The 24828-nt window shown below is 38.1% G+C and overlaps 1 protein-coding gene across 1 annotated transcript in view; it reads right to left on the reverse strand.

Moving 5' to 3' along the window:
- NAF1 (nuclear assembly factor 1 ribonucleoprotein) overlaps window positions 1–22311 on the reverse strand; it is a 39204-nt gene extending 16893 nt beyond the window's left edge. Inside the window, exons 1-4 of the mRNA XM_057729621.1 lie at window positions 21929–22311; window positions 17575–17743; window positions 4737–4830; window positions 1980–2062 (exon numbers count right to left, since the gene is read on the reverse strand). Of these exons, the coding sequence (XP_057585604.1) occupies window positions 1980–2062; window positions 4737–4830; window positions 17575–17743; window positions 21929–22176 (594 nt within the window). The 5' untranslated portion in view covers window positions 22177–22311. The remainder of the gene's footprint in view (window positions 1–1979; window positions 2063–4736; window positions 4831–17574; window positions 17744–21928) is intronic.
- Between the last annotated feature and the right edge of the window lie 2517 nt (window positions 22312–24828).

Consider the following 24828-nt stretch of genomic DNA (forward strand, 5'->3'; position numbering starts at 1 on the left):
AGGATGGGTGTGCAAGGTTTAACATTAAATGTAAAACCAATTTTGTGTCTAGAATAAACTATGCTAAATATCTAAGAGATTTAATTTCATTTTCTGATCACTGGTTTGTTTAACTGATACTCTCAACCCTCCACACCCCCGCCATTATCTTGGGGAATTATTTCAAGGTACTTAGATTTATAATCAAATATTTTTGAAAGACTTGCCACTTCTTAAATTTCCAAAGCTTTCTATATAAAATTTAGGCAGAGATTTAATTTTTTTCCCTCTAGATTTATACCACATAGCTAAAGACATAAATGTTATATTCTTATCTGACTCCTTCCAAAGTCAAATGATGCAAGGGCTGAGTATTAATATTATTCAGGACTGAAAATTCAAATGTACTAGGGGATATAAGAAATCTGAGTTCAGAGGTTTTCAAAAGTAGCGAAGTGTTGAGTATTTTGAAACTGAAATTGTCTAAGTTAGCTGTTAGAGAAAAAGGGACTGTCACAAAAATCATAAATAAGAGGAATCATGGAAATAATCAGTTTCAATTCATAGTCAGAAACGCAGGGAGTGCATTTCCCTTGCCTCTTCTCCCTTTTTTCCCCTGAGGAACACACCTGCCTGCATCTGTAAGGAAAGCTCCCTGCAGTCTCCACCCATTTCCACTCCTCCCTCTCTCAGCACCTGGGAGGTTAAGCCCCTAGACTCTCTCTAACCCCTTACAAGGACACAACGGTAAACAGGGTTTGTTCTGTATTTCAGTACTTCTTCCTCTGAATCAAAAGAGATCCATACTTGAAACAAAAGTACTAAACCTAGGTGTTTGAAAGGGAGAAGAGTACAGCACCATCCTTCAGGTATTAAAAAGTGTTTCTTCTCTTCACAAACGTTCTCAAGAATCATCAAAAAGTATTAGCTCTAAGACTCCAATTAATTCTGCCACTGACTGCTCTGCAATTTTAACAGACTCATTTCTCTTTGGGAAATTAGTCTGTCAACCTAAAAAGTAGGTAGTGCAGGGTAGCAGGACCCAAAAGCCTGATCCCTTTCTAATTTGTATTAGAATGGAACAGCAGGAAAAGGCATAGAAAAAGGAAAGTTATATAAGTTGATATAATAATATAGTTCAAAATATATGCTTTTTTCTAATTAAACAGAAATTAATTATATCTCTCAGAACAAAAAAGAAGCCAACTGTTGCTTATCAAGGAAAAACTAAATCCCAGAAAGTTGCTTCTCCAAAGATAGCAGCTGGTTTCTTATTTGCTTGTTTTCAACTCAATCCATATTTACTTAGCACATATAACATACAAAGGACTGTACTGCACACAGTGGGGAATCCCAAGGTGAATAAAACGCTGTCCTCTGCTGACCACTCAGAACTGGGTACGTGCTGGGTAAAACATGGGATCTTTCCTCCCTAATAAGGTTGGACATGCCACACACAGGGTTGTTCCCTGCATGTAAGATGTTAAAAGGGACCCAACCTTACAATGGTATTGATACTAAAGTACACATATTCATAATTCCCCAGCTTACGTTGAAATCTCCTACCACTTGAAAGATTCCACTCTCAGCTTCCACGTGAGGAAGCCAAAGTCTAAGAAGTTTTGAGAGCCACTATTCAAAGGGCCTCACAAATCAACAAGTTTATGAACTTCTATGCAGTGGGAAGTCTCCCACACCCGGCTGCATACCTGGGGGGACTGTGTCTCATTCAACATACAGACCCACTGCCTGGCAAAGACCTGACAAACATCAGGAAAAAATTCTATACATGTGCATTTAATGACTCAAGCAGCAAAGAATAATAAGCAGTATTAAACCAAATTTTAATCAGGAATGAAATCAGGAATGTACTAAAATTTGAGAGCTCCAGGTTGCTCACACACTAAAATTAATAAACTTTTTCAGATAGTGAAAATCAGCAAAACCAGTCAACAACAAAGAAACAGGATCATTAGTAGGATTTGAATATTTTTACAAACCTTTCCTGCTGCCTGTCGATCACTTTTAAAAACTACAGTCTCCTCATTAACTGGAGGTATGTTAGTCATAGATTCAATTATTACTGAAAAACAAAACAAAACAGATTATTTCAAGACTTAATGAGAAAATAATGTAGAATTTAAATGAGAATTTAGGCTTTAATTTCAACATAATTTAAAATGAAATTTAAGGTGGGATAATATACCTCAGTAATTATTCCTCTTGGATAAACAAAGTCTGTTTATCACTAAGTAGCACAGGGAAATAAATTCTACATTATTTCATTCTATACAAAAGCTACAATTCAAAAAAAAATTAAAGTACAAAATCTCACAGAAAATTGGAAGTCAACAAATTCAAGCTGTGTACATTTTCTCAAGCAATTTTTACCCAAAAGAATAATCACATTTAGTCACATAACTCCTATTTTAGAAGAAATTAGTCTTCTTTCTCACTCTAGAAGTTCTCCTCTGCAAAGCACTGATTACTTACTGATATATGGAAAAGTTAAAGACTTCACAAAAACATTTTCCTCCAAACAGATGAAGCAACAATGATAGAGCTCCTAGTAATTTTTATCATTTCTTTTCTCAAAAGGCAAAAATCATTATCCTACTGGTCTAGCATCATCTCCACTTCTTTTAAGTGCCACAAATGTCAACCAATCTACCACAACAGAGAGAAAAATAAACACACATACACACACACACGTTCTTAGAAAATTAAAGCCACAAAAAGGAATACTGTCACACTACACAGATAATACCATGTCCACGTGGAAAATGAAATAATTAGTCTAGACTATTATAATTCATTCAAAGATTTTTAATTGTATCCCAATTAATTTCAAGAATTAGCACTTCTAAGTTCTGAAGATGCACGTAAGGAACAGATCACAGGTCAACAATTTTTGAGTTAGATCTGCTTCTGCAATGAAGACGACAAGGATTGATAATAACAGTCAGCACTAACAGAATTTATTCTCAATCCTCTCTCCCTCCCAACCCCCTTCTCAAGGAGCCAAATTACATGAAAACTGAATATCACCTAATCCAAAACCCTCCTTTTAAAGAAAGGTAAGAAAAGTGGACTCAAGAGATTAACATGATTACATGGCCAAATCCAGACAGAGAGATCACCACAACCTAGTAGACTAATACTCACTGTATTTTCCTTTTTGTAAAAGGTCCAAATAATGTCACATGAGCGTACAACAAGCACGTACAACAGTGGCATCTGCTCTGTTTGATTCATTAATCTTTATTCCCACCAGGTTGAGAATTTTGTTAGTCTGTTAGGATGTATTAGTCAAAACAATATCTTTAAAAAGCATTATTCCATGTGAACCACATAGTTTACAGTTCTTTCCCTTAAGAACAAACATTATGACCTAAATTTTTTCTACATACATTAAATCCAATAAATGCTTGACTCATACTATGTAATCAAGGAATTACCTGTCTGACTTATTGGTGCATATTATTAAATACTGTAAGAGAATTTAAAAACTAGTAAATGTAATGACTTGAGAATGATATAAAGAGCTTTAATAATTATGACTTTTGTAAAAAAGTTTCATTTTAATTGGAATTTTCATTAATAAACTGCAAAATTACATAAGAATTAGTTTTTAAAATAGTGATATGGACACTTATAAAAAGATCAAAAGACAAATTTCCATTTCTACCACTGACTCATTATACAACTGATCATAAGAGCAAGTGACTTGAATTTTTCTATGTCCCTTAAGTCATAAGCTAAGGACTGGTGAACAATTTAGGTCTTTTTCCCAGTTCAAAAATCCTATCTATGACTTTGTCAACTCTGAGTCCTATTTTTAGGTGTCTCTTACTAGAGAGTTAATGGTGGTGACATTAATTTCAAGGTCTCTCCTAGCCCTACCTCACATCTTGGAGCTAAAAGAAATCTGTAATACCTAGTTCCCATACATTCCAATGGCTTCATATTTCATGACATTAATATCAATGTTAAATCACAGAACTTTCTAACTTACATGTTTGTAAGATAAAATCAAAGGTAGTAGGCAGCCTTTTACCCACCACCCCATACACACACAAAAAGATACCCATACCCTAATCTCTGAAGCTGTGACTGTTCCTTTACATTAAAAAGAAAGACTCTGGTGATGTGAGGTTAAGGACCCTGAAATGGGAGATTATCCTGGTTTACTGTGGGTAGACCCAATCTAGGAGTCATTAAAAGCAGGGAACCTTTCCAGGCTGTGGTCAGAGGGAGATGTGAAAATGCAAGAAGGTCAGAGAGAAGCTACGTTATAGGCTTTGAGAATGGAGAGAGGGGGCCTCTAGATGCTGAAAAAGGTCAGGAAACGAATTCTCCAGAGCCTGCAGAGTGGAACTCTGCCCTGATGGACCCCTTGATTTTAGCTGGTGGGACCCATGTCACACTTCTAGTCCACAGGACTGTAAAATAATAAATGTGCTGTTTTAAGCCACTAAGTTTGTAGTAATTTAACAGCAATAAAAAACAAACATACCAAATCAAAGAAATTCTGGAGAAATATGTCAGTAAAAGCACACTTTAAGTTTTTATAAAGACACTGTATTTATGAATTACTTGTTTAACTAAACCTTAATTTATCTGTTCTAACCTAATGACTGTAAAATGAAGTCTTATTACATATTCTGGAGAAAATTCACTCGCTGTAAAGTCTTTGATTTGATTATTAGTACATGCTTGGCTATAAATAACTTTTATTAATAAAAGTATTTACTCACCTAATTGTTCAATAATACTTGAAACCATTCCAAGAGGCTTTAATTCAATATCTTCAGGCAGAACAACAGTGAGTTCTTCAACAGAAGGTAGTTCCTATAATATAAAAAAAGCATTAATCTTCCTCCAGCTTCAACAACTTTTAAAAAAGGACAGTTTCCATTTCAGGTGCCATACCTGTTTCTAAGATGTAACGTTAAGTACTTATCATCTCTTGAATGTTGTCCTTTCTAGTCTGAGCATTTCTCCCCGCTTCAACGTCTGCCCACCCAAGTGATTCAAGAAATCTAGTGTTCACACCCTAATCCATAAGAACACAGACCTAAATATCATTCTAGATTTTTTCAGTCATACTTAACAAGAGACCACGGTCCCCCACCCCCCAAAAAACTACTGTTAAGGAATCCAAGGTAAAGAAAAGAAACAATTCACATAATAACTCCCAGAGACATTCCTTTTTCAGAGAAATAATTCTACTGGCCACTCCAATTTACCACAGGAGAGTTCTCTGAGCTGTCTTAATGTGGTTGGTTGATTAATTTGACTGTGATTAAACAGCTAAACAGGGAAACAGCTAACTTTTCTGGGGCTGTGTAAAAAAGAGATGAATCTCTGGCCTCTTCAAGAAAAAATACAGAACTCCTGGAAACAGAATATAAGCTTCAGTTCAAAAAGCTGTGAAGGTGTTCAATTATCTTCCCTGTCTAGGTTAAAAACCAAATTTCTTTACATGTAAAGATTTCTCTTTTCTGACCCAGCTGCTTACTATATGCCAGGTGCTATAGTAACTAGATACTTAAGTTGAAGAGAAATCTAAGAATAAAGCAGACCTTAGGCTTTGAACTGAATAAACAGAGCTTTCTATTCTTCACTTTTGCCAAACTATCACAACTAACTCTTCGAAGGAAGTTTTTCCTTAAGCAGAGCTTGAAAGTACAAAGATCCTATTAATGGCATTGTCAGGGTTAGTTTGGGAGAGAAAAAGATCACTTTTGGAGAAAAGTTAGTATAGACAGGAAAACCTAAATTATACAGTGCATTGCAGATGAGCATATCTTGGGTAATTATTTTCTTCTATGGGAATTCAAGTTGAGGTTTTTAACAAAATCACTTAACCAGAGTTAAAGCATAACTTTCTTTTAGGGATGCTATGCAATACTTTCTGATCAAGGACTAGTTATGAAAAGCCACACTAAGGGTCTCAACCAACTCAATGCAGAATGGTTAGTCTGGCCTGTGTTGAAGGAAATGATTGTGTTTTATATGTCAGAATTTTTCTGAGTTCTTTTAGGGAGAGGATGACCACCTGTCATTTTAATATATTACATTTGGAAAGCCTTTTCTTAGCAAAGACCATGGTTTGAAAGTGTTCCATGTGTGTATCAGAATAGAGAAGGTAGTTCAGTTGTTAGTACAAACGGGTAAATGTGACATGGAAGAGCCTTGTTTAAGAAGTTCTTAGCTAAAGAAGCCCTGTGAAATATGAGACTGGAGAACTATCATGCTGGGGACTGCAGACAGGAGGCTTTAATGCTAGAGGGCAACGTGACATGGGTCTCAGAGGGGCTCAGCTCTGGGAAAGGCACCTCTTAAAAGATGCAAATGGCATCTTCTAATGTAGCAGCACAGTGATGAAATCTGTCCTGGGTCTCACCAAATTACAGTAAGGTCTAAAGCAAAAACTTTCATTCCTTCTGGACTGTGATAAAGCATGCTGGTTAAATAAAGTCAGGAGTGTGTAGTTAGAAGAAAGGAAGAAAAGAGGAAATGCTGTTAGATCTTCTATGAAAACCTCCAAACTGGGTAGGAGGGCAGATCACATGCTGTTAACACTTAGGACACAAAATCATTGCTATTCTCATCACATAAATACATGCTATTAGACCACAAAATGGAAGGCACCTTGTTTATATTTTCTATTAGGAGAAATAAAGGCTCATGCAATATAATTATGTCTTGGTACAAACCTTAACTGGTACCGTTTTGATCTTTTTTAACTTTTAAAATATAAAAGTTATACATGTTGTTTTATTAGAAAAAAAAAAAAAAAACCTCAAGAAGTATAGAAGGATATGAAGAAAAAGCAATAATTCCCCCTACTCTACTCCTTTCAACCTTCTAATTCCTCTCCATACACAGCTGTTAACAGTCTTTCAAATACATTGACTAGGAAGACACAAGCTTTACATTTAACTTTAATAATACATTTTACTTAAATAAAATATCCACATTGTAAGCTATTCTTTTTGTCTATTTTATCTTGCACATCTATCTACACCAAAACATGAGTATCTATTTTACTTAAACACTTTTATGATGTCCCACTGTATACACATACTATAATTTAGTACGCCAATCACCTGACATAACGTTCATCTGCACAGCTCTAATTTTCACCATGACACAAAATGATACAATGAACGTTCTTTACCACATATCTCTGTGTAACTCCTATGATAAATTCTTCTAAGTGGAACTGCTAGATCCAAAGGCATAAACATTTTAAATTTTGACAGATACTGCTAAATTTCTTTTCAAAAAGGTTACGTCAATTTCCACTTCCACGAATGTCTGAGAGATTTTCCTACATCCTTGCCATCACTGAGAAGCAAACTTTAAATCTTTGCCTGTCTAATAGGTCTAAAATAGTATCTTGCCTTAATTTGAATTTCTTCATTAATCAGGTGGACATGTTTCCTGACTATATGAATGTGTATGAATTGTTTGTGTATTTTAAACACATTTCTTTTGGAAGGTTTATCTTTTTATCAATTTTATAAGAGAACTTTGGGTTTTTAAGAATATTTGCCTTTTGCCAACTACATAGCAAATATCCACTCCCTTACCTCCATCATGTTTTTAGCATTTAAGTTGTTTACTGAACTGTGGCATTTGACTACACCAAATATACCAATCTTTTTCCTTTTTCCAATTTTGAAATTTGTGTCACATTTAGAAAGCCCCTCCCTATACCAAGATCACTTTTAAAATCCATTGATACTTTCATTACTTCTATGGTTTTACTCTGAAAATTGTTTGAACACAAGAAAACATCATGCTGAAATTTATGTCTAGTGATTTTCTTGTGTAGTCACTTGTATTACCATATTTCCAAAAAAATAAGTCCTCCTCCTCTTTAATATTAGTATATCACACTGTTCACTTTTCAAATGACACTGGTTGCTATGATCACATGTCAGGTTTACAATATAAACATGATAATGCATTTTGATTGGAATTTTTTATAAGGTTCAGAAAAGTATCCATCTATTTCTATTTGTGTGTGTTTGTTTTTTTTCCAAAATCAGAAATGGCTGTTGAACTTTACCAAATGCCTCTTCATCACCTTTTGAGATCATCATCAATCACATAATTACTGTAAGTTGAGCCTGATGGGGTCCTGCTGACCTGCTCTAAGGAAGTCTGTGAGACATCCAGCATGAGGAAGCAAGGGGAGGTAAACAAAGTCGGAATACCTGTAGTGAGGCAGGGATTCACACTTGTGGTCAAAACACAGTCTGGCAGGCTCCCTTAACTCCTGTTACTACCCTGTTTCCAACCTGTGTATTAACAGAACAAAAAATTTTGCCTACAAATGGGGAGGATCTCTGATCTCATGTAGAACCAAACTTAGAACACAGACACCACACTTCTAATTCCAGTTAAGTGACCCCAGTGCTCTGTAACGTGGAAATGTATGCAGTTTTCTGTGATCCCTACAAAAGGCAAATGAAGGCATCAAATTGCTTCTTGATTGTAAAAGACCCTACCTATAAAAGTGGTATGCATGACGTCTCTATCCCAAATGTTCTGCAGAACACAAAAGGTATATAAAGAACTAAATATGGTATACATAACTTGTTAAGAGATAAGTATAAGCCTAGTATAATTCCAGATTGAGATCAGTAAGGAAAACGAGCCTTGCATAATTCCAGGTTAAGAGCCTGTTTTGGAGTTTGCCTTTGAAAGTCCAGTTAAGGTCAAACAGGATATTTGCTTTGGAAATGGCAGACATTTTGGGGACTGAATCAAGGGAGAAAAGAGATATTTGTTCCTTTTAAACAAGCATGCTACGAGACAAGAAGGATAAAGGGGGAAAAAATCTCCGAAACTCCCTCAACAATTCATTCAAGGGATGTGCTTTCCGTGAAGATTTTTGGCAGTTTGAAGGCAGAACTTTAGAAGATTCAAAGGGAAAGATCCTTGGACTGCAAGGTCAGACCATCAATATAAGATCTTATCTTCATATGTAGGTGTCAAAAGTTACCTTATCTTCCCTAACTACTAATCTAAAAATGGTACTACCACCAAACCCAGTCTCTCTTTATCAAATTATCCTGTGGCTTTGCTTTTTTGTAAATACATTACTGTCTAACATACTATTTGTTTACCTGGTCCAAGTCTATTTCCCTAACTAGACAATAAATTCAACAAAATCTAGGACCAGGTCTGCCTTGCTCGTTGCTATAGTAAGAATAATGACTAGCACACAGTAGGTGCTTAGTATATATTTATTAAACGAACTGACATAGTTCATCAGTCCAAGCTAAAAAAAAAAAATCTCAGAAGAGGTCATAGACTTTTTCAGTCACAGTAGAAATCAGATAATGAAAATACAATTCTTAAAATTCAAAAGAAAATCCTCAAGGAATGAAAAGGACCTCAACCCAACCCTCTCAAAAAGAAAGCAAAAAGCACAGGCTTCCAATTAAGCTTCATTGCCCAGGACTGATGCACAGATACCTCAGGTTTGCAGCGGCAAACACTGCTACAGCCATTTGATTAACATCTGGCCCCCTGATAACACAGCAGCTGCCCCGGTAAGATAATCAATGAATCTGCTCCATCTCATAATCTCCTTCAAATAAAAATCAATCACTTTGCTTTTCCACAAGGGGAAAAAGGACGTGTATGTGTGAAAGAAACAAGGAGAAACACACAGACACACGCCAATAACTAAAAAAAGGGGCCAGAAAAGGACACTACTGCCCTGACAGTGCACAGAGAATATAAAGAATCAGAAATAAGAGGTGTAACGATAAACTAAAAAACTGAAGATAGCGGTGATGTGGGAAATCTGGGCCATTCTTCATCATATAAAAAAAATCAAGTGTAATGGAAACAAAGGATAAGAAGGCTATTTACAACAGGTTAGGAAGATTAACCTGCTGTAAATAGCCTACCTAGTTTACCTACAACCCCCATGGAAAGATTAATAAGTGAAAGGAAAGACTCCTTCTACTCTGTTTATCCAATACAAGACACTAATTACATTTGATTACTTAAATTTAATTACAATTAAATAAAATTTACAATGCTGTCTTCAATAGCACTCGCCACATCCAAGTGCTCTGTAGCTATGGCATGAAGAAGGTGTCAATATAGGACATTTCCGTCGCTGCAGGAAGACCTACTGCACAGCACTTTTATTCTCATACATTCAAAGAGCCTGCCATTACTAAATATACACCCAGGCAGAAGAGGACCAATCTATTTCCAGCCCTTAATACGAGTATAATTTTGAGACCACATTATAACAGCATGCACCATATTAGGTCTTAATGCTAACCTGAATATGCCACCTGGGAAATGAAGGTGTGTGATAAAGCTCTGTGGTCATCACTGCTATCTGTTATTTTCCAAAATTAAAAAGAAACTAACAACCTGTTTTGGATGTAGAATATCTGCAACTAGATATAAATATCTATGCACTCATTTAAATAAAATTAATATTATGTTTACTGACCCAAAATCAAAGGAGAATATAAATAGTTTTTCTGGACATATTTATTCAAATCTCTATATGTAATAACACATGTAACAACAAAGAGTAGAAAAGGAAAGGAAGAAAAATATTTCATTCACATCAACAGCCAAAAAAAAAAAAGTCACAGCATTCAGCAAATGAACTGAAATTCAACATACTAAAGAAATCCAATCGTCTACTTCCAACACACTCTACACCTCCAAGTCAAAGTCTTTGTTAAAAGGCTGTCTTACAATAATGTAGGAAAACTTAAATTAGATGATAGAATCATTCTTTACCACGACAAACTATGCTACATGATTCAGAAACCAAATAATCAGGAAGTTCAAATGATCAAATTCCAATGATGCTAAGCAGGCCTCCACAAGAACTAAAAACAGAGCTGACTGGAATCCACCTGATGCAGAGTTCTGAATCTGCTCTTCCCCACTCACTACCACAGGCAAGTCGCTCACTTTCTGGGTATCAGTGTTCTTATCCATAAGCAGTGAGAAACTAAGCAAAAAGAAGTTCATACAAGTGATTAAAAATACAATTTTTAAAAATGTTTAACCAGCATGCAATCAAAAAGACAGCACATTAATACGGAAATTACATACCAGACTTGAACAAAGTTACTCTGATTCTGGAGAACAGATGCTCACACCTATGCCATTAAAGAAATGGAAGGTCCTAATCACACTTCTCAAGCAGCTGTGAAAGAACAACCATTGTCTGTCATAAGAATATGATGATATTCTGCTTCTCGGACATCTGTATGGCCTACATGGTTGCTTAGTTAAACAAAACATTCAAATGAGTAGCACTGCACATTAAAAATCCACCCTGTTGAAAATTAAACTGTAGATACACCAGTCAAATAATGGTGTCTAAGACTTCCAGCACAAAAATGGAAGGAGCTAACGGGTTAAAAATGGCCCTCTGAGAAGACAGTCATACCTCACAGTGGTCTTGACTTCCCTAGCTCTATGAAGGCTTATCATTAGGGAAGGAAAAAAAAAAAAAATTATGATCTTTTGAGGTAAAATTATGTAAAGAACTTTGATTTGGGTTTTCACTCACAAACAAAGTAAAAGGGCAGCAGACAGTGGAAAAGGAACCAAACATTCCAAATGGCAACTAATCCTTTTGGTGCCAGTTTGGGGAGAGCTTTAAAAAGTGAGGAAAGTGGAATGAAGTTATCTGACCACTTTCTCATGTTACCCAAGAATAGAGGACATGCGTGTGGCAGCCAATTACCTGATGCTCTTAGGTGAGCCTTCACTTTCAGCTATGGTTGGAAAGTAGGATCCAATCCCTGGAGTACTGAGAGCCATGATTGGAAACTTTTTTTCCTATAGCTGGTAAAACATATTGGAAAAAAGAATGGATTAGGTCTGTATACTGTGTGTCAACTATGACCACATATAACATTTAGTCAAATTCATCCAGTTCTCCAGGGAAAGTACTTTTACAACATTCCATGGAACTCAGCTATTTCTTTAGCTATCACCAGTAGGCATTAATTTGCCCTCTTCAAATACCCTATCATATATGACACTAAACTTATTTTCACTTAAAAAATTAAAGTGAACACATCTTTGAAGTGTCTTTATGTTTTCCTTTTTTAATAAACTACAATGTTCTCATCCCATTTTTCTCTAAAATTACTGTTACAAAAACAAAGTTCATAAGAATACCTTCAAACACTAACTGGCATAAATATAAAAGTAAAATAAAATCATAATCCATCTCCATAAGAAAAAACCTTCAATGATGAATAAACCCTAAGCATTACCTTTTACATTAACTGAGGCGTCTGTACCTCACCGAGTCTAAGACAGTGACTTTACATACCAGGAAGATAAAAGCACTGCCAAATTAATAACTGTAAAGCTAGTCACTGCCATCAATTATTAGTCCCAACTTTTCAGAAGTGTTAAAAGGTTAAAAAGTGTCCATTTTAGAACTGACAACATTACCTGTAAGAAGATGAGCAAACAAAGAAACATTTCGAGCCCCTACAATGTAACCAACACTGGCAGCAGAGCTCTCCTGCAGCAGACTTGGTCCTTGCACTGCAAACGTTCCTGTTCAGTTCACCTGTCCCTTTCCATGGAGATCCTATTCACCTTTCAATCTAAGGTCAAGCCATGACACCTTCCCTGAGCACTGCAGTGCAAGTTATCTCCCCTTCCACTCAATCCTTCCGCTTCCTGTATCCGGTACCGCTCACCACGCATTCAGTTGTTAACTCTGGTGCCACTCTGCTTTCAGTCAAGTGTGTATGCGCACTCTTTAGCTGGAGTCTTCTTTACAGACATTTGTCTTTATGCTCTAAAACAACCACAACTCACTTATTAAATCTACCGGGGAGGGGGGAACCTAATAAATGGAATGTTTCTGTGTAATAATGATCATATACATGTATACACACAGGATATATATGCATACTCTACTGAATACAACAGTATTTATTCAGGATCATTTGTGCTTCATGTAAGCTTTACTGAAATAACTCTGTGCAATGAAGCACAAAATCTTAATTTTTTAAAAAAACCTGAGCACTGTTTTTAAAATGCACCAAGTATTAATGAAAACCTATCTCCTTTCACATATATAAGCCATTTCTTAAATATCGGGCATTTTGAGAATGTTAATGAGTGCCATCAGCATTCTAAGATACACTATAATAATTCCAAATATACCAGTCATAAAAAGCTAAACTTGAGAAAGGCCTGCATTTAGGACAAAACTTATAAACCAAGTTAGACTCTGAAAACACCACATTCAGTCATCAATTATTAAATGTAGAACGAGGTGCAATACAATATCTAGATGGTCGGAAGTCAGAAAACTGAAATAATCCACTGTAACTTCTGACTACTTGAGGTGGTCCAGGTTATTTCCATATCCTCATGCTAGGATGTTTCATGATACAGTTCTGCACTGCCAGAATCCGAAAAAGTGTACTCACCCTAACTACACCTACAAGAAGTACCAACCTAATTATACTGTGTTTACATACTGCCTATGTTATATTGTACATTGTATATACTGTATTGTATATACAGTATATTGTGGGCAGTCTCTAAATTATGAAGGTAAATATACCAAGAACTGCCCACAAGCATTTTCTCGGTCGTGCTATATCACACGTGTAAATACACACTGCCATCTCTACTGCAGTATTAGCCATGTTTTATCCCCATAAGCACTGTACTCATAATTTTTAGATATTATGTAAAAATTTCAAGTTTTCAGAAGAGAAAACAATAGATACTAACTTATACAATTCATTTCTGATTAAGACTTTGAAATGTCACAATCCCATAAATGTTCTTACGATTCTAAATTTTAATTACATTTGATTTATTTGAAAGAAGAGTTGAGGGCATAAACTGTTGAGAAAATTCTTCAAAAAAAATCCTAATTTTCCAATTTACCGACACACTGCATAAACCTTATGTGGTTTAATGTAGTTCCAAAGCTGTAACAATGCATGCTCCTTTACATTTATTGTATTGGTTATATGTAAACCTCAGCATTAAAGAGCTTATGCTTTAAAAGAATGATTCCACTTCGTTAATTTTAAATCATACATTAGTAATTGTGATATTAAGAAGAGACAAGTAAGACTACTCTCCTTTTCAATGCCTCTACGGCTGACCGATCCCTCTTCTTTTACTCTTTCTCTTATCTTTTTTAAATCAAGTTACAACCACATCTTGTCATCCCAAGGGATTGTTGCAACCCTGATTAATTCTAAAAGAACAATCTCAAGGTTACCTCACTGTAGTCCCCACATATTCACAATCAGAGATCTGCAATAGTTAGTAGGTAAATCACCAGAATCTAACTTTCCAACTATGGAAAAGGTTTAAAAAGCTAGACCCAAGAAGGCAACATTCCTGCTTGACAAACAGACTAAATGGGGGTAAAACTTAAGCTCACCATGTCTGAACGACAATAGGAAACAGTCTAGAATATGAGATACTTTATAAAGAGATAGGACATAAAACCAGATTAAACTGGGCATGTCTATATTATAAAGATTTCAAAGATCCAGCACAAACTGTGACAATGGTATTAACGGGCCCATTTTAATTTACGTATACCTTTTGGCAAAGACAACACAGATAGAATATTTCACTGACTGTCTTCAGAATTTCATCAGGAAATTAAATTAACGGACTACACAGAGCAAAGAGTCGTGCTGCACAACCCCTGCTGCCTAAGAAGACACACATCAGTAGACCTGAACAAATGGCACATTCAGGAGTGGACGCTTCCCAGAGAGAGTGTACTGTCATCTTCTGAAAAAAGACAAAGCTAAGCTAAGTAATAGGACTGTCCCAAAAGTCAGCAAATATCACACTAATAACCAGCTCATGGAGAAGTTTAAAGTAGACGATACCAAATGTAGAGCCAGGAACAAGAAAACCATGCACAAACTAGCATTAAAAAGAAGACATCTACAGGTAAACAGAAGAAGTGAGTCAGGAAAGAATAAAATCACACTCAGAACTATGAGAATTCCAAGAAACATATAAAAAGAAACAGCATGGCCGTTCTCAATAGCTACCTTGGTTCCTGATGGCTTTCCAATCCAAGTAAGTTTACAGCAAATCCCCTTTCTCTTGATGTAACTAGCTGCTTCTGAGTATTTAGCTGTCTTCCCCTCCACAGAAGACATTATTACAGACTGAAAGCCTCCCCTTCCTGTGACAGAGAATCCATTCCTTGCGGTTTGTATGGGGCTGAAACCACCCACCCAAACCCCACCCTCTTCAAAATTCACATACTTTCACACTCCCTTTCTGTCACCTGTCTCTCACACATTCCCGCCCTCACACTTGCCCATGTGCTCTCAAGCACACACTTTCCTACACTCTCCACATGCACAGGAGTGACCATGTAACTCATGTCCAGGCAATCCGAATACTCGTTTCACTTCCCTCAATAATTTGTTCTGGCCTGCGTACCAGGCCCCCAGTAAACCAGTACAAGTTCTCTCCATGACGTTCACACAGGAGTATCACTGACCAAGCCCCCAGCCCCGTGCAGAAACATCTACTGAGCAACAAAGAAAGAGTAGATCCTAAAGGTACTGAGTACTTATAGCCATACCACCCTTGGTATTCAGGGCTAAGTCATTCTCTTCCCTTGAACTTCAGAGCTGAAGTCCTAAAGGAGTCCTCATATACTCTTCCAGAACCTAAGTCAAAGATTTAAGGTAGACCAGGGAACTCATTCTTCTACATATCTCCAGCACTAGAGCGGCCTAAAAGACTAGTAACTTCTAGTACATTTAATTCCTAATCGTGAAAATATAAAGTGAACAGCTAGTTAAGAATCCAAAATTTGAAAGTAAAGACTATAATTGCTCCTTCCATCCTTCCCAAAGATCCTTCAAAACTGGCACAAAAAGGAACAGACCTACCCACTATTCCAACTTTTAAGTTAACATTCTTTCCCAGCAAAAATGCAATTTTCTAATATGAGCCAAGCATACACTCACACAACTGAACAGCACTTCCAGCAATTAACTGTACTTGTCTCTGCTTCATTTACTGTCTGTCTCTCTCCAGTAGGTACGAGAGCAAAATCTGGCTGGGTCTTGTTTACAACACCTGGCATATGGCAGGTGTGCTGTAATAGTTTAAAAGTGGGAGAATGTAAGATGCCTGTTCACTCACCCACTCCACAATCACATATTACTGTTGACTGAGAACCCAACATGCAAAAGGCACTCTGCTGGGCACTAAGGGAGCCACAAGATCAGGTATGAACTCAAGTCCTCAAAAACACGGTTCCCGGCCTCTTTGTGGACACAAACCCTTTTTGACTTTCCGATGAAAGTATGGGCATTCTCTCCAGAAAAACACCTAAATAAAATGACTAAGATTGTTCATTAAATTTCAAGGTATTCCCAAGGGACGAATTCCAGATCTAGTAAGATAAATAAGCAAATAAAACAATACATATACCAAAGTACTGTGGTCCTTTATTTGTTGATTCTTATACTCTAAGAGAGAACTTAAATGGAACGGTGATCGAGATACAGGGAAAAGACCAAACAAATCTCCCAATAATTTCAGAAAATAATAAGTTGGGAGAGCCTCTGTGTAAAAAGATTATTGAGAAATCAATTTCTACAGTAAGAAAACAAAAATCACTGATGAATTTGCATATAAATCCAAGGGTTCTCAATACATGAGGCATAATTGTGATAGGAAATTTCTTATTACAAGTAGAGAAAAAGGAAATAATACCAATCGAATACAGTCATGAAAAGGTGCCTGAGTGCCTCTAGGCTTCAAAACCTTTTTTTCAAATCTTGCTTTACTACTTCACTGGTTTAAGTGTTATATAATTATAGTGATCATTAAATATTTTAAAAGCACTAATAATAACTAAAGTACACATGGGAATGGAGAGAATAAACATGTGGCAATATAGCCTAAACTGTGAAATTCTGAGAACACTTTCCTCTTATACTATAAGGTTTCAAGCAGACTACCATTAACCTCCTAAGAACAGCATACAGTCTAAGAGGAAAAAACCATGCAGGAGTTCACTTTACAAACCGTATCCATCAAATGCCAATAAATACCAACCCACAATAAACAAGTTTTCTCCAACTGTAACAATGAAAACACTCCAAAAACTTAAAGTAAACAGAAATCCTCAAAAGTGCAACTAATCTGATTTTACTTTCTATTTCTCCACATGCAATTGAAAAAATAATAATTTCAATTACTACTGAGCTAAATTTTTTGAGGACCCAAAAAAAAAAGAAAAAAAAAATTGTACATCTTTACAATCTTTAAGGAAGATAATGAAAAGCAGCAAGCTAAACTGGATGTCCAGCACAATTATCAAATGTTAGCATTAGAAGCAACCTGAGAAATTATTCAGATCAATCCTCTCTTTTACTTAAGAAAGCCAACACATAGCAGAAGTATGACCAATAAAAGTCAAGAATGATCTTCAAATTTATGGAGCAGATATGAGCCAAATGAGATCAATATCAGTACCATAAAATATTTTAGATCATGCAAATTAAGTGTACTAACAATCTAAGTACTTACACTAAGAAGTAATTCATCTTTTGTTTTAAGAGGAAAATTCTTATTTTCCTTCTCAACTTGTAAATCATCTTCTCCATCGGACAGCACTGCAGGGAGGGATACACGAGAGGAAGATGATGAGGATGATGATGAGGAAGAGGAGGAGCTTGAACTATCAGAATCTGTTTCACTGTAGAGACAAAAAGTTGAAAACAATATAAAAGCATTATGATGGTATTAAAAGTATGATTACTCAACTAGGAAATATCTACTTTACTAGATGTTTATGGCTGCTGGTACATTTCAAAAGATAGAACTGACTATGGAATTTGGAAAGCAGTCTAATTCATTGATCACATTTTCAAAGCCTCTGCTACAACCCAAACCCTCTTATTACAACTGTCTCAGGTGTCATGCATCAGTCTGAATATAACTAAGCATGTGACAAATCACTGACAGAAGAGAATTCTGGGCAAATCACCTCTCTTATTAGTCACCAAGGACCAGATCACAGTAAGCCAAGAGGGTGTCTTCTCAGTCTTCAGACAATTTGGAAACTCCTCAAAGTTACCAACTATGGAGTCCCTCCCATCAGGAAGCACCCATGAGCCTCCTAGATAGCTTCCTCCACAAGAGGGCAGACAGCAGAATCAAGCAGTATCAGCAGTATTTTGTCTTGTGGAACTGAAAACCACAGCCACAGAAAGACAGAGAAAATGAAAAAGCAGGGGACTTTGTACCAGATGAAGGGACAGGATAAAACCCCAGAAAAACAACTAAATGAAGAGGAGACAGGCACCCTTACAGAAGAAGAATTCAGAATAATGATGGTGAAGATGATCCAGGACTTTGAAAAAAGACTGGATGCAAATATTGAAAAGTTTACCAAAGACCTAGAAGAATTAAAGAGCACACAGAGATATGAAACACAATAACTAAAATGAAAAATACACTAGAAGGAACCAACAGCAGATTAACGGAGGCAGAAGGGCGAATAAGTGAGCTGGAAGACAGAATGGTGATAATCACTGATGTGGAAAAGAAAAAAGAAAAAAGAATGAAAAGAACTGAACACAGCCTAAGATACCTCTGGGACAATGTTAAACACACCAACATTCACGTTATAGGGGTCCTAGAAGGAGAAGAGAGAGAGAAAGGACCTGAGAAAATATTGGAAGAGATTATAGTGGAAAACTTCCCTAACATGGGAAAGCAAATAGCTACCCAAGTCCAGGAAGCACAGAGAGTCCCAGGCAGGATAAACCCAAGAATAAACACGCCAAGACACATAGTAGTCAAATTGACAAAAATTAAAGACAGAGAAATGTTATTAAATGAAACAAGGGAAAAAGGACAAATAACGTACAAGGGTACTCCCATAATGTTAACAGCTGATTTCTCAGCAGAAGCTCTGCAAGCCAGAAGGGAGTGGCATGATATATTTCAAGTGATGAAAGGGAAGAACCTACAACCAAGAATACTCTACCCAGCAAGGATCTCATTCAGATTCGATGGAGAAATCAAGCTTTACAGACAAGCAACAGCTAAGAGAATTCAGCACCACCAAACCAGCCTTACAATAAATGCTAAAGGAACTTCTCTAAGAGGGAAACATAAGAGAAGAAAAGGATCTACAAAAACAACAACAAAACAATTAAGAAAATGGTAATAGGAACATACATATCGATAATCATCTTGAATGTAAATGGACTAAATGCTCCAACCAAAAGACACAGACTGGCTGAATGGATACAAAAAACAAGACCCATATATATGCTTCTACAAGAGACCCACTTCACACCTAGGGACACACACAGACTGAAAGTGAGGGGATGGAAAAAGATATTCCATGCAAATGGAAATCAAAAGAAAGCTGGAGTAGCAATATTCATATCAGATAAAATAGATTTTAAAATAAAAAATGTTACAAGAGACAGGAAAGGACATTACATAATGATCAAGGGATCAATCCAAGAAGAAGAGATAACTATAAATATATATGCACCCAATATGGGAGCACCTCCATACATAAGGCAAATGCTAACAACTATGAAAGAGGAAATGCAAGGTAGAAATTGAGACACAGATGTAGAGAACAAACATATGGATACCAAGTGGGGAAAACAGAGAGGGCTGGGGGGGAATGAATTGGGAGATTGGGATACCAAATTGTACACTCTAAATATATGCTGTTTACTGACTGTTAACTGTATTTCAATAAAAGTTCTTAAAAAAAAGAAGTTACCAACTATGTTGAACACTCTACTCTCTGAAAACTCCTCTAGCCCTTAACTTTCACAGCAATTCTGGGTGCCAGTAACTTTCCTCTCAGCTTAAATTCTGTTTGCTGTTACCCCCCCAACACCCCCGCCAGCTCCTTTTATGTACTGTTTCTAAGAGTGCCATTCTCATGTTCTCTCTGGTACTCTTTCCATGGATAACCTCATCCACTCTAATGACCTTGATATCCCTAAGCTCCAGCCCTAATCTCTGGCTGCTTATCAGTAACTGTGGTATGAATGACCTACACATTTCACACTCACAAGTTAAAAAAAAAGTGCATTCTCCTTACAAAATCTGTTTCTCTCTTTGCACTTGTATTTTATTTCATTGTTTAGGCCTCAATCCAGTCACCAAAAGTAGAAACCTTGGAATCAACTCAAGGTATTGCATTCTCACAATGATAAAATTGGTAAATGTGATTCCTATTCCACTAGAAAAATCTAAATACAGAGTAGGTTTAGGTGATATTAAGGAATTATATAAAAATTATTTTATCTAGTTAGAGAAGCACAGTAAAGAATTTACAGGTAAGGTGACATGTTGTCTGAGATTTGTTTCAAAACTATCAGGTTAGGGATTTCCCTGGCAGTCCAGTGGTTAAGGCTTTGCCTTCCAATGCAGGGTGTGCTGTTCGATCCCTGGTCCAGAAGCTAAGATCCCACATGCCTCGCAGCCAAATAAGTAAATTAATTAACTAATTAATCAGAAGCAATATGTAACAAATTCAATAAAGACTTAAATGGTCTTAAAAAATAGTCCAAATAAGAACTTAAAAAAAAACAAAAAACTATCAGGTTAAAAAAAAATTAGAAATGTCACAAAACAAAGTCAGGAAATATTGGAAAGTGTCAAGTTTGGTGATGAGTATATGTGCACTCATTATATCACTCTGTTCCTTCTATGAGCTGAAAACATCACAGTAAAAAATTAGAGTAAGTTTTATCTGTAATCTGATGTTCAAATTTACACCTCCATACCAGAATTGTCCTCTGAACTGTAAGCTCATTATCCTACTGCTTACCTGACATCTCCAATTCATTACGAGAGAAATCTCAAATTTACTGTCCAAATTTAACATTCCTATTGGCCTACAGCCCCCATCCCAGCAAACAGCACTACCATCCACCCAGCTGCCTCTCTGTCTAAGTCACTACCACATCTATTAGCGACCCTGATCAGGGAGATTTCAAAATATTCCACCCAAACACGGTCACATCGTGGACCAACGCAACACCTTTCTAACTGCTTCCACACTAACCCAGTTCACTCTGCTTTCACTCTTCAGCCCAATCCAATTCCTTCTCCACAGAGCAAAACATTAGAACCTTAACCTGAACGTGTCAGCTACCTACTTAAAATTCTTCAAGTTTCTCTACCGCTTAGAATTAAAACTTTAACACGGCCAGAGGGTGCTACCCGGGTTGGGCTCTCCTATTACTCTCTCAGTGCTTGCTAGTTCCTTCATGGTAATTTTCGTCCCTCTTATCAGAATGCAGGGCGTGGGTTGTGCCTATTTTGTTCACCGGTACAGCTTCGCACAAAACACACTCAAATATTTGCAGACAATGTTCAGCGTGGTGCAGTAACCTCACGCTGAAGTCCCCTCCCACCACGGAACTCTCCTATTTAAAAGACACGAGGGAGGGGGGAGGAGGCTCATAAAACCAACGCAGAGCACGCGACAACAGTAAGATAACGATATTCTGCTAAAGTCACGACCTCTTCCTCACCACAAGGATTCTACGAACGAACAGAACTCTCAGAAGCCAACCTGGAAACAGAAGAAATCCTTTACCTGACGCTCCATTTCTCTGGTTCAACAAGCACGAGGACACACTAAACTCGAAAAGTCAGATCTGCCACAAAGGACACGCCACACCGAGTGGTCACGGGAATAAGCCCATAAGTAGATTTCCTACATTCTAACTAAAAATGATACGAGGCACACAGAGGACAGCTGGACCCCCAAACCCAGGGAGGAGAGGCCCCGACCGCGAAGCTCAAGCTCCGGGCGCGCCGCGCAGAAGACGGCCACGACCCCGCCCCGGCTGCCCGGCCCTCCCTCCCCCCGCGCCCGCCCCGCGCCTCCCACCTGTCCGAGTCCGAGTCCGAGTCCGACGTCTCCAGGCTGCTCCCTCCCGGCGGCGGCTCCGGGAGCGACGGCGGCGCCAGCTGCGGAGGCTGCTCACCCGCAGGCTGTGGGCCCCCCTCGTCCGCCCGCGGCGCAGCGACCGGAGCCGGGTCCGGAGGCGGCGCGGCCAGACCCTGGCCAACCCCGACGCCGACGCCACCGAATTTCAGAGTTTGCAGCTGAGCGGCGGCGGCCTCCACCACCTCCATAGCGCCGCGCTCGGAGTGCTCACGCGGGGAGACACCCCCACCTCGGCTGCGGCGGCGGCGAAAACGCTCCAATCTGTTTCCCGCGCTGCGCCAGTAGCAGCACGCGGAGCCGCGGGAGACGCGCCCCCGCCGCGCACGCAGTCGCACTTCCGGCAGCGCGTGACGTAACGCGACGCGCTGGTGTTCTCTGGGGTGGGCCGGGCCTGGCCGCAGGCCTTTGCGTCCGGGACCGCGCGGTCCTAAAGCCGCCGGGTTCCCTGCATCCTGGGAAGTGCTTCTCCCTCGGTGCGTGAGGCCGGTTGGCGAGACTTTCCTACTGCTGGGTCTGGGACAACTACCGCGGAGGAGGAGATGGGAAGGAGGGATGGCAGGACAGGGAGATGCCTGGTGGGGCGAGGCCCTGTACATCAGAAACTTGAGCCAGGAAGTCTTGAGCAGACACTTCTAGTAAATTTCACTGAAGTTAAACGGAGATACAGCCGTGGATAGACAGCAAGCACGATGACCATCCATCGCAAAACAATTACAACCCTTACACCTTTTTTCCCTCCAAAGCGCTCCCAATTTCAAGAGAGCGCTAATCGTGGAAAACATGTTGCTGCTGGTTGATGTTATAGTTGATACTGCTTCGCAGAAAGGTTGGGCTAGGGCTAAAATGACTAACTTGGCCTGAGAAAGGCAAGCGAGAAGTTCTTAGGTTTGAAGCAGAGATTAGAATTCCCTGGTTTTCTGTTAGAACTTCAATTTGATGCATCAGCCCCTCGAGTAATAAATAATAACCATTATGACCATTTACTAAGCATGCTTCTGTGCCAAGGACTGTGCCAAAGACGTTATCACTTATTCACGGAGTTTTATAGCGTGCCCTCCACAGTACTAGACCTTCTTAAGACAAGAGTAATACATAGTCTCTGGAGCCTGCAATCTAATTGAAGTAAAAAGGTCAATGCAGAGGAGATAACAAGAAAGATATCTGAAATGTGGAATAGGTAGCTAAATAATAGGGCTGTATCATGAAGACCTTCCAAAGAGAGGCAGGGATTTAAACTCGAGATGCTACTCACTAATGCAGTAATTAAGCAGAGCTCAGTGTTCGGAGCTAAATAGACCTGTGTTCAAATCTCAGCTCTATTTTTGTAGCTGAGTAATATTCCATTGTATATATATGCCACATCTTCTTTATCCATTCATTTGTTGATGGGCATTTAGCTTGCTTCCATGTCCTGGCTATTGTAAAAAGGGATGAGATGGAGCTATATGTAATGAGGTGGATAGACCTAGAGTATGTCATACAGAGTGAAATAAGTTGGAAAGAGAAAGACAAATATTGTATGCTTACTCACATATACGGAATCTAAAAATGGTACTGATGAACTCAGTGACAAGAACAAGGACGCAGATGCAGAGAATGGACTGGAGAACTCAAGGATTGGGAGGGGACGGGGGGGGGTGAAGGGGAAGCTGAGACGAAGCGAGAGAGTAGCACAGACATATATATACTACCAACTGTAAAACAGATAGCCAGTGGGAAATTGTTGTATAACAAAGAGAGTTCAATTTGAGGATGGAAGATGCCTTAGAGGACTGGGACGGGGACGGTGGGGGGGACTCGAGGGAGGGTGTGGGGGGAGTCGAGGGAGGGAGGGAATACAGGGATATGTGTATAAAAACAGATGATTGAACTTGGTGTACGCCCCCAAAATAATAAATAAATAAATAAAGTTTAAAAAAAAATCTCAGCTCTACCATTTCTTTGTTGGTGTAGCTGTGACTTTGGGCAGATAGTCTAACATACCTAAATTTCATTTTCCTTTTATGTGAAATGAAGATTAAAATACTATCTCTAATTCATGCGAACATTAAGGTTTTATGCAAGAGAATAGCATGTGTCATATACATTGTGTGCAAAATTACTTGATAAGTAGAACAACACATGGACATGAATAAAATGATACTTCAGTGACAATGGTCTTACAGAGATATGCAGTATTAATTTAAGAAGAGAAGAAATTTGAGTCAGAATGACCTTCCAGCCAGCCAAAAGGGTATTGTATTTTTCCAGTAATTGAGTGAGGAATATCTTAACCAAGGCTAGAGTCAGTGTGATAGAGTAAAGGAAATCCCCAGCATCAGAAGTGTCAAAGTACTCTAGGATGTCTAACCAAGGAAACTGGAAAGAAGTTGGTATTACCAATAAACATGCAGAATTTGAAACAACATAATGAGTTTGTGATGTTGTTTGAGAAAAAACTGGACAATCCATTGAAAAAATGACAGTAGCCCTTTGAAAATATGAGAGTGGAATTTAATAGAAAGGCTAGGACCAGAAGCATAGGTTTGGGAACAATTCAAGTACCTACTTGTTCACTCAGTGATCATTTACTTACTAGTATGCCTATACAATGCATTGTGAACATACAAGACATACAGGAAGGTGAATAAAACACAGTCCCTGCCCTTAAGTAGCTAACAATTCAGTACAAAAGTCAAGTTGGAAACAATTGATAAGTAATTTTGTAGAGAAATGTTTTATTGTACAAGCATGCACTACAGGAGAGGGATGTACCAAAGGAATACTAAAGAGAGAGAAAGTGATAGGAGAGTGAAGGAAGGCTTTACAATGAGTATGACATTTGAGCTGGACTTTTAAAG

Source organism: Hippopotamus amphibius, chromosome 3, assembly GCF_030028045.1.
Source record: "Hippopotamus amphibius kiboko isolate mHipAmp2 chromosome 3, mHipAmp2.hap2, whole genome shotgun sequence".
NCBI classification, from domain to species: Eukaryota; Metazoa; Chordata; class Mammalia; order Artiodactyla; family Hippopotamidae; genus Hippopotamus; species Hippopotamus amphibius.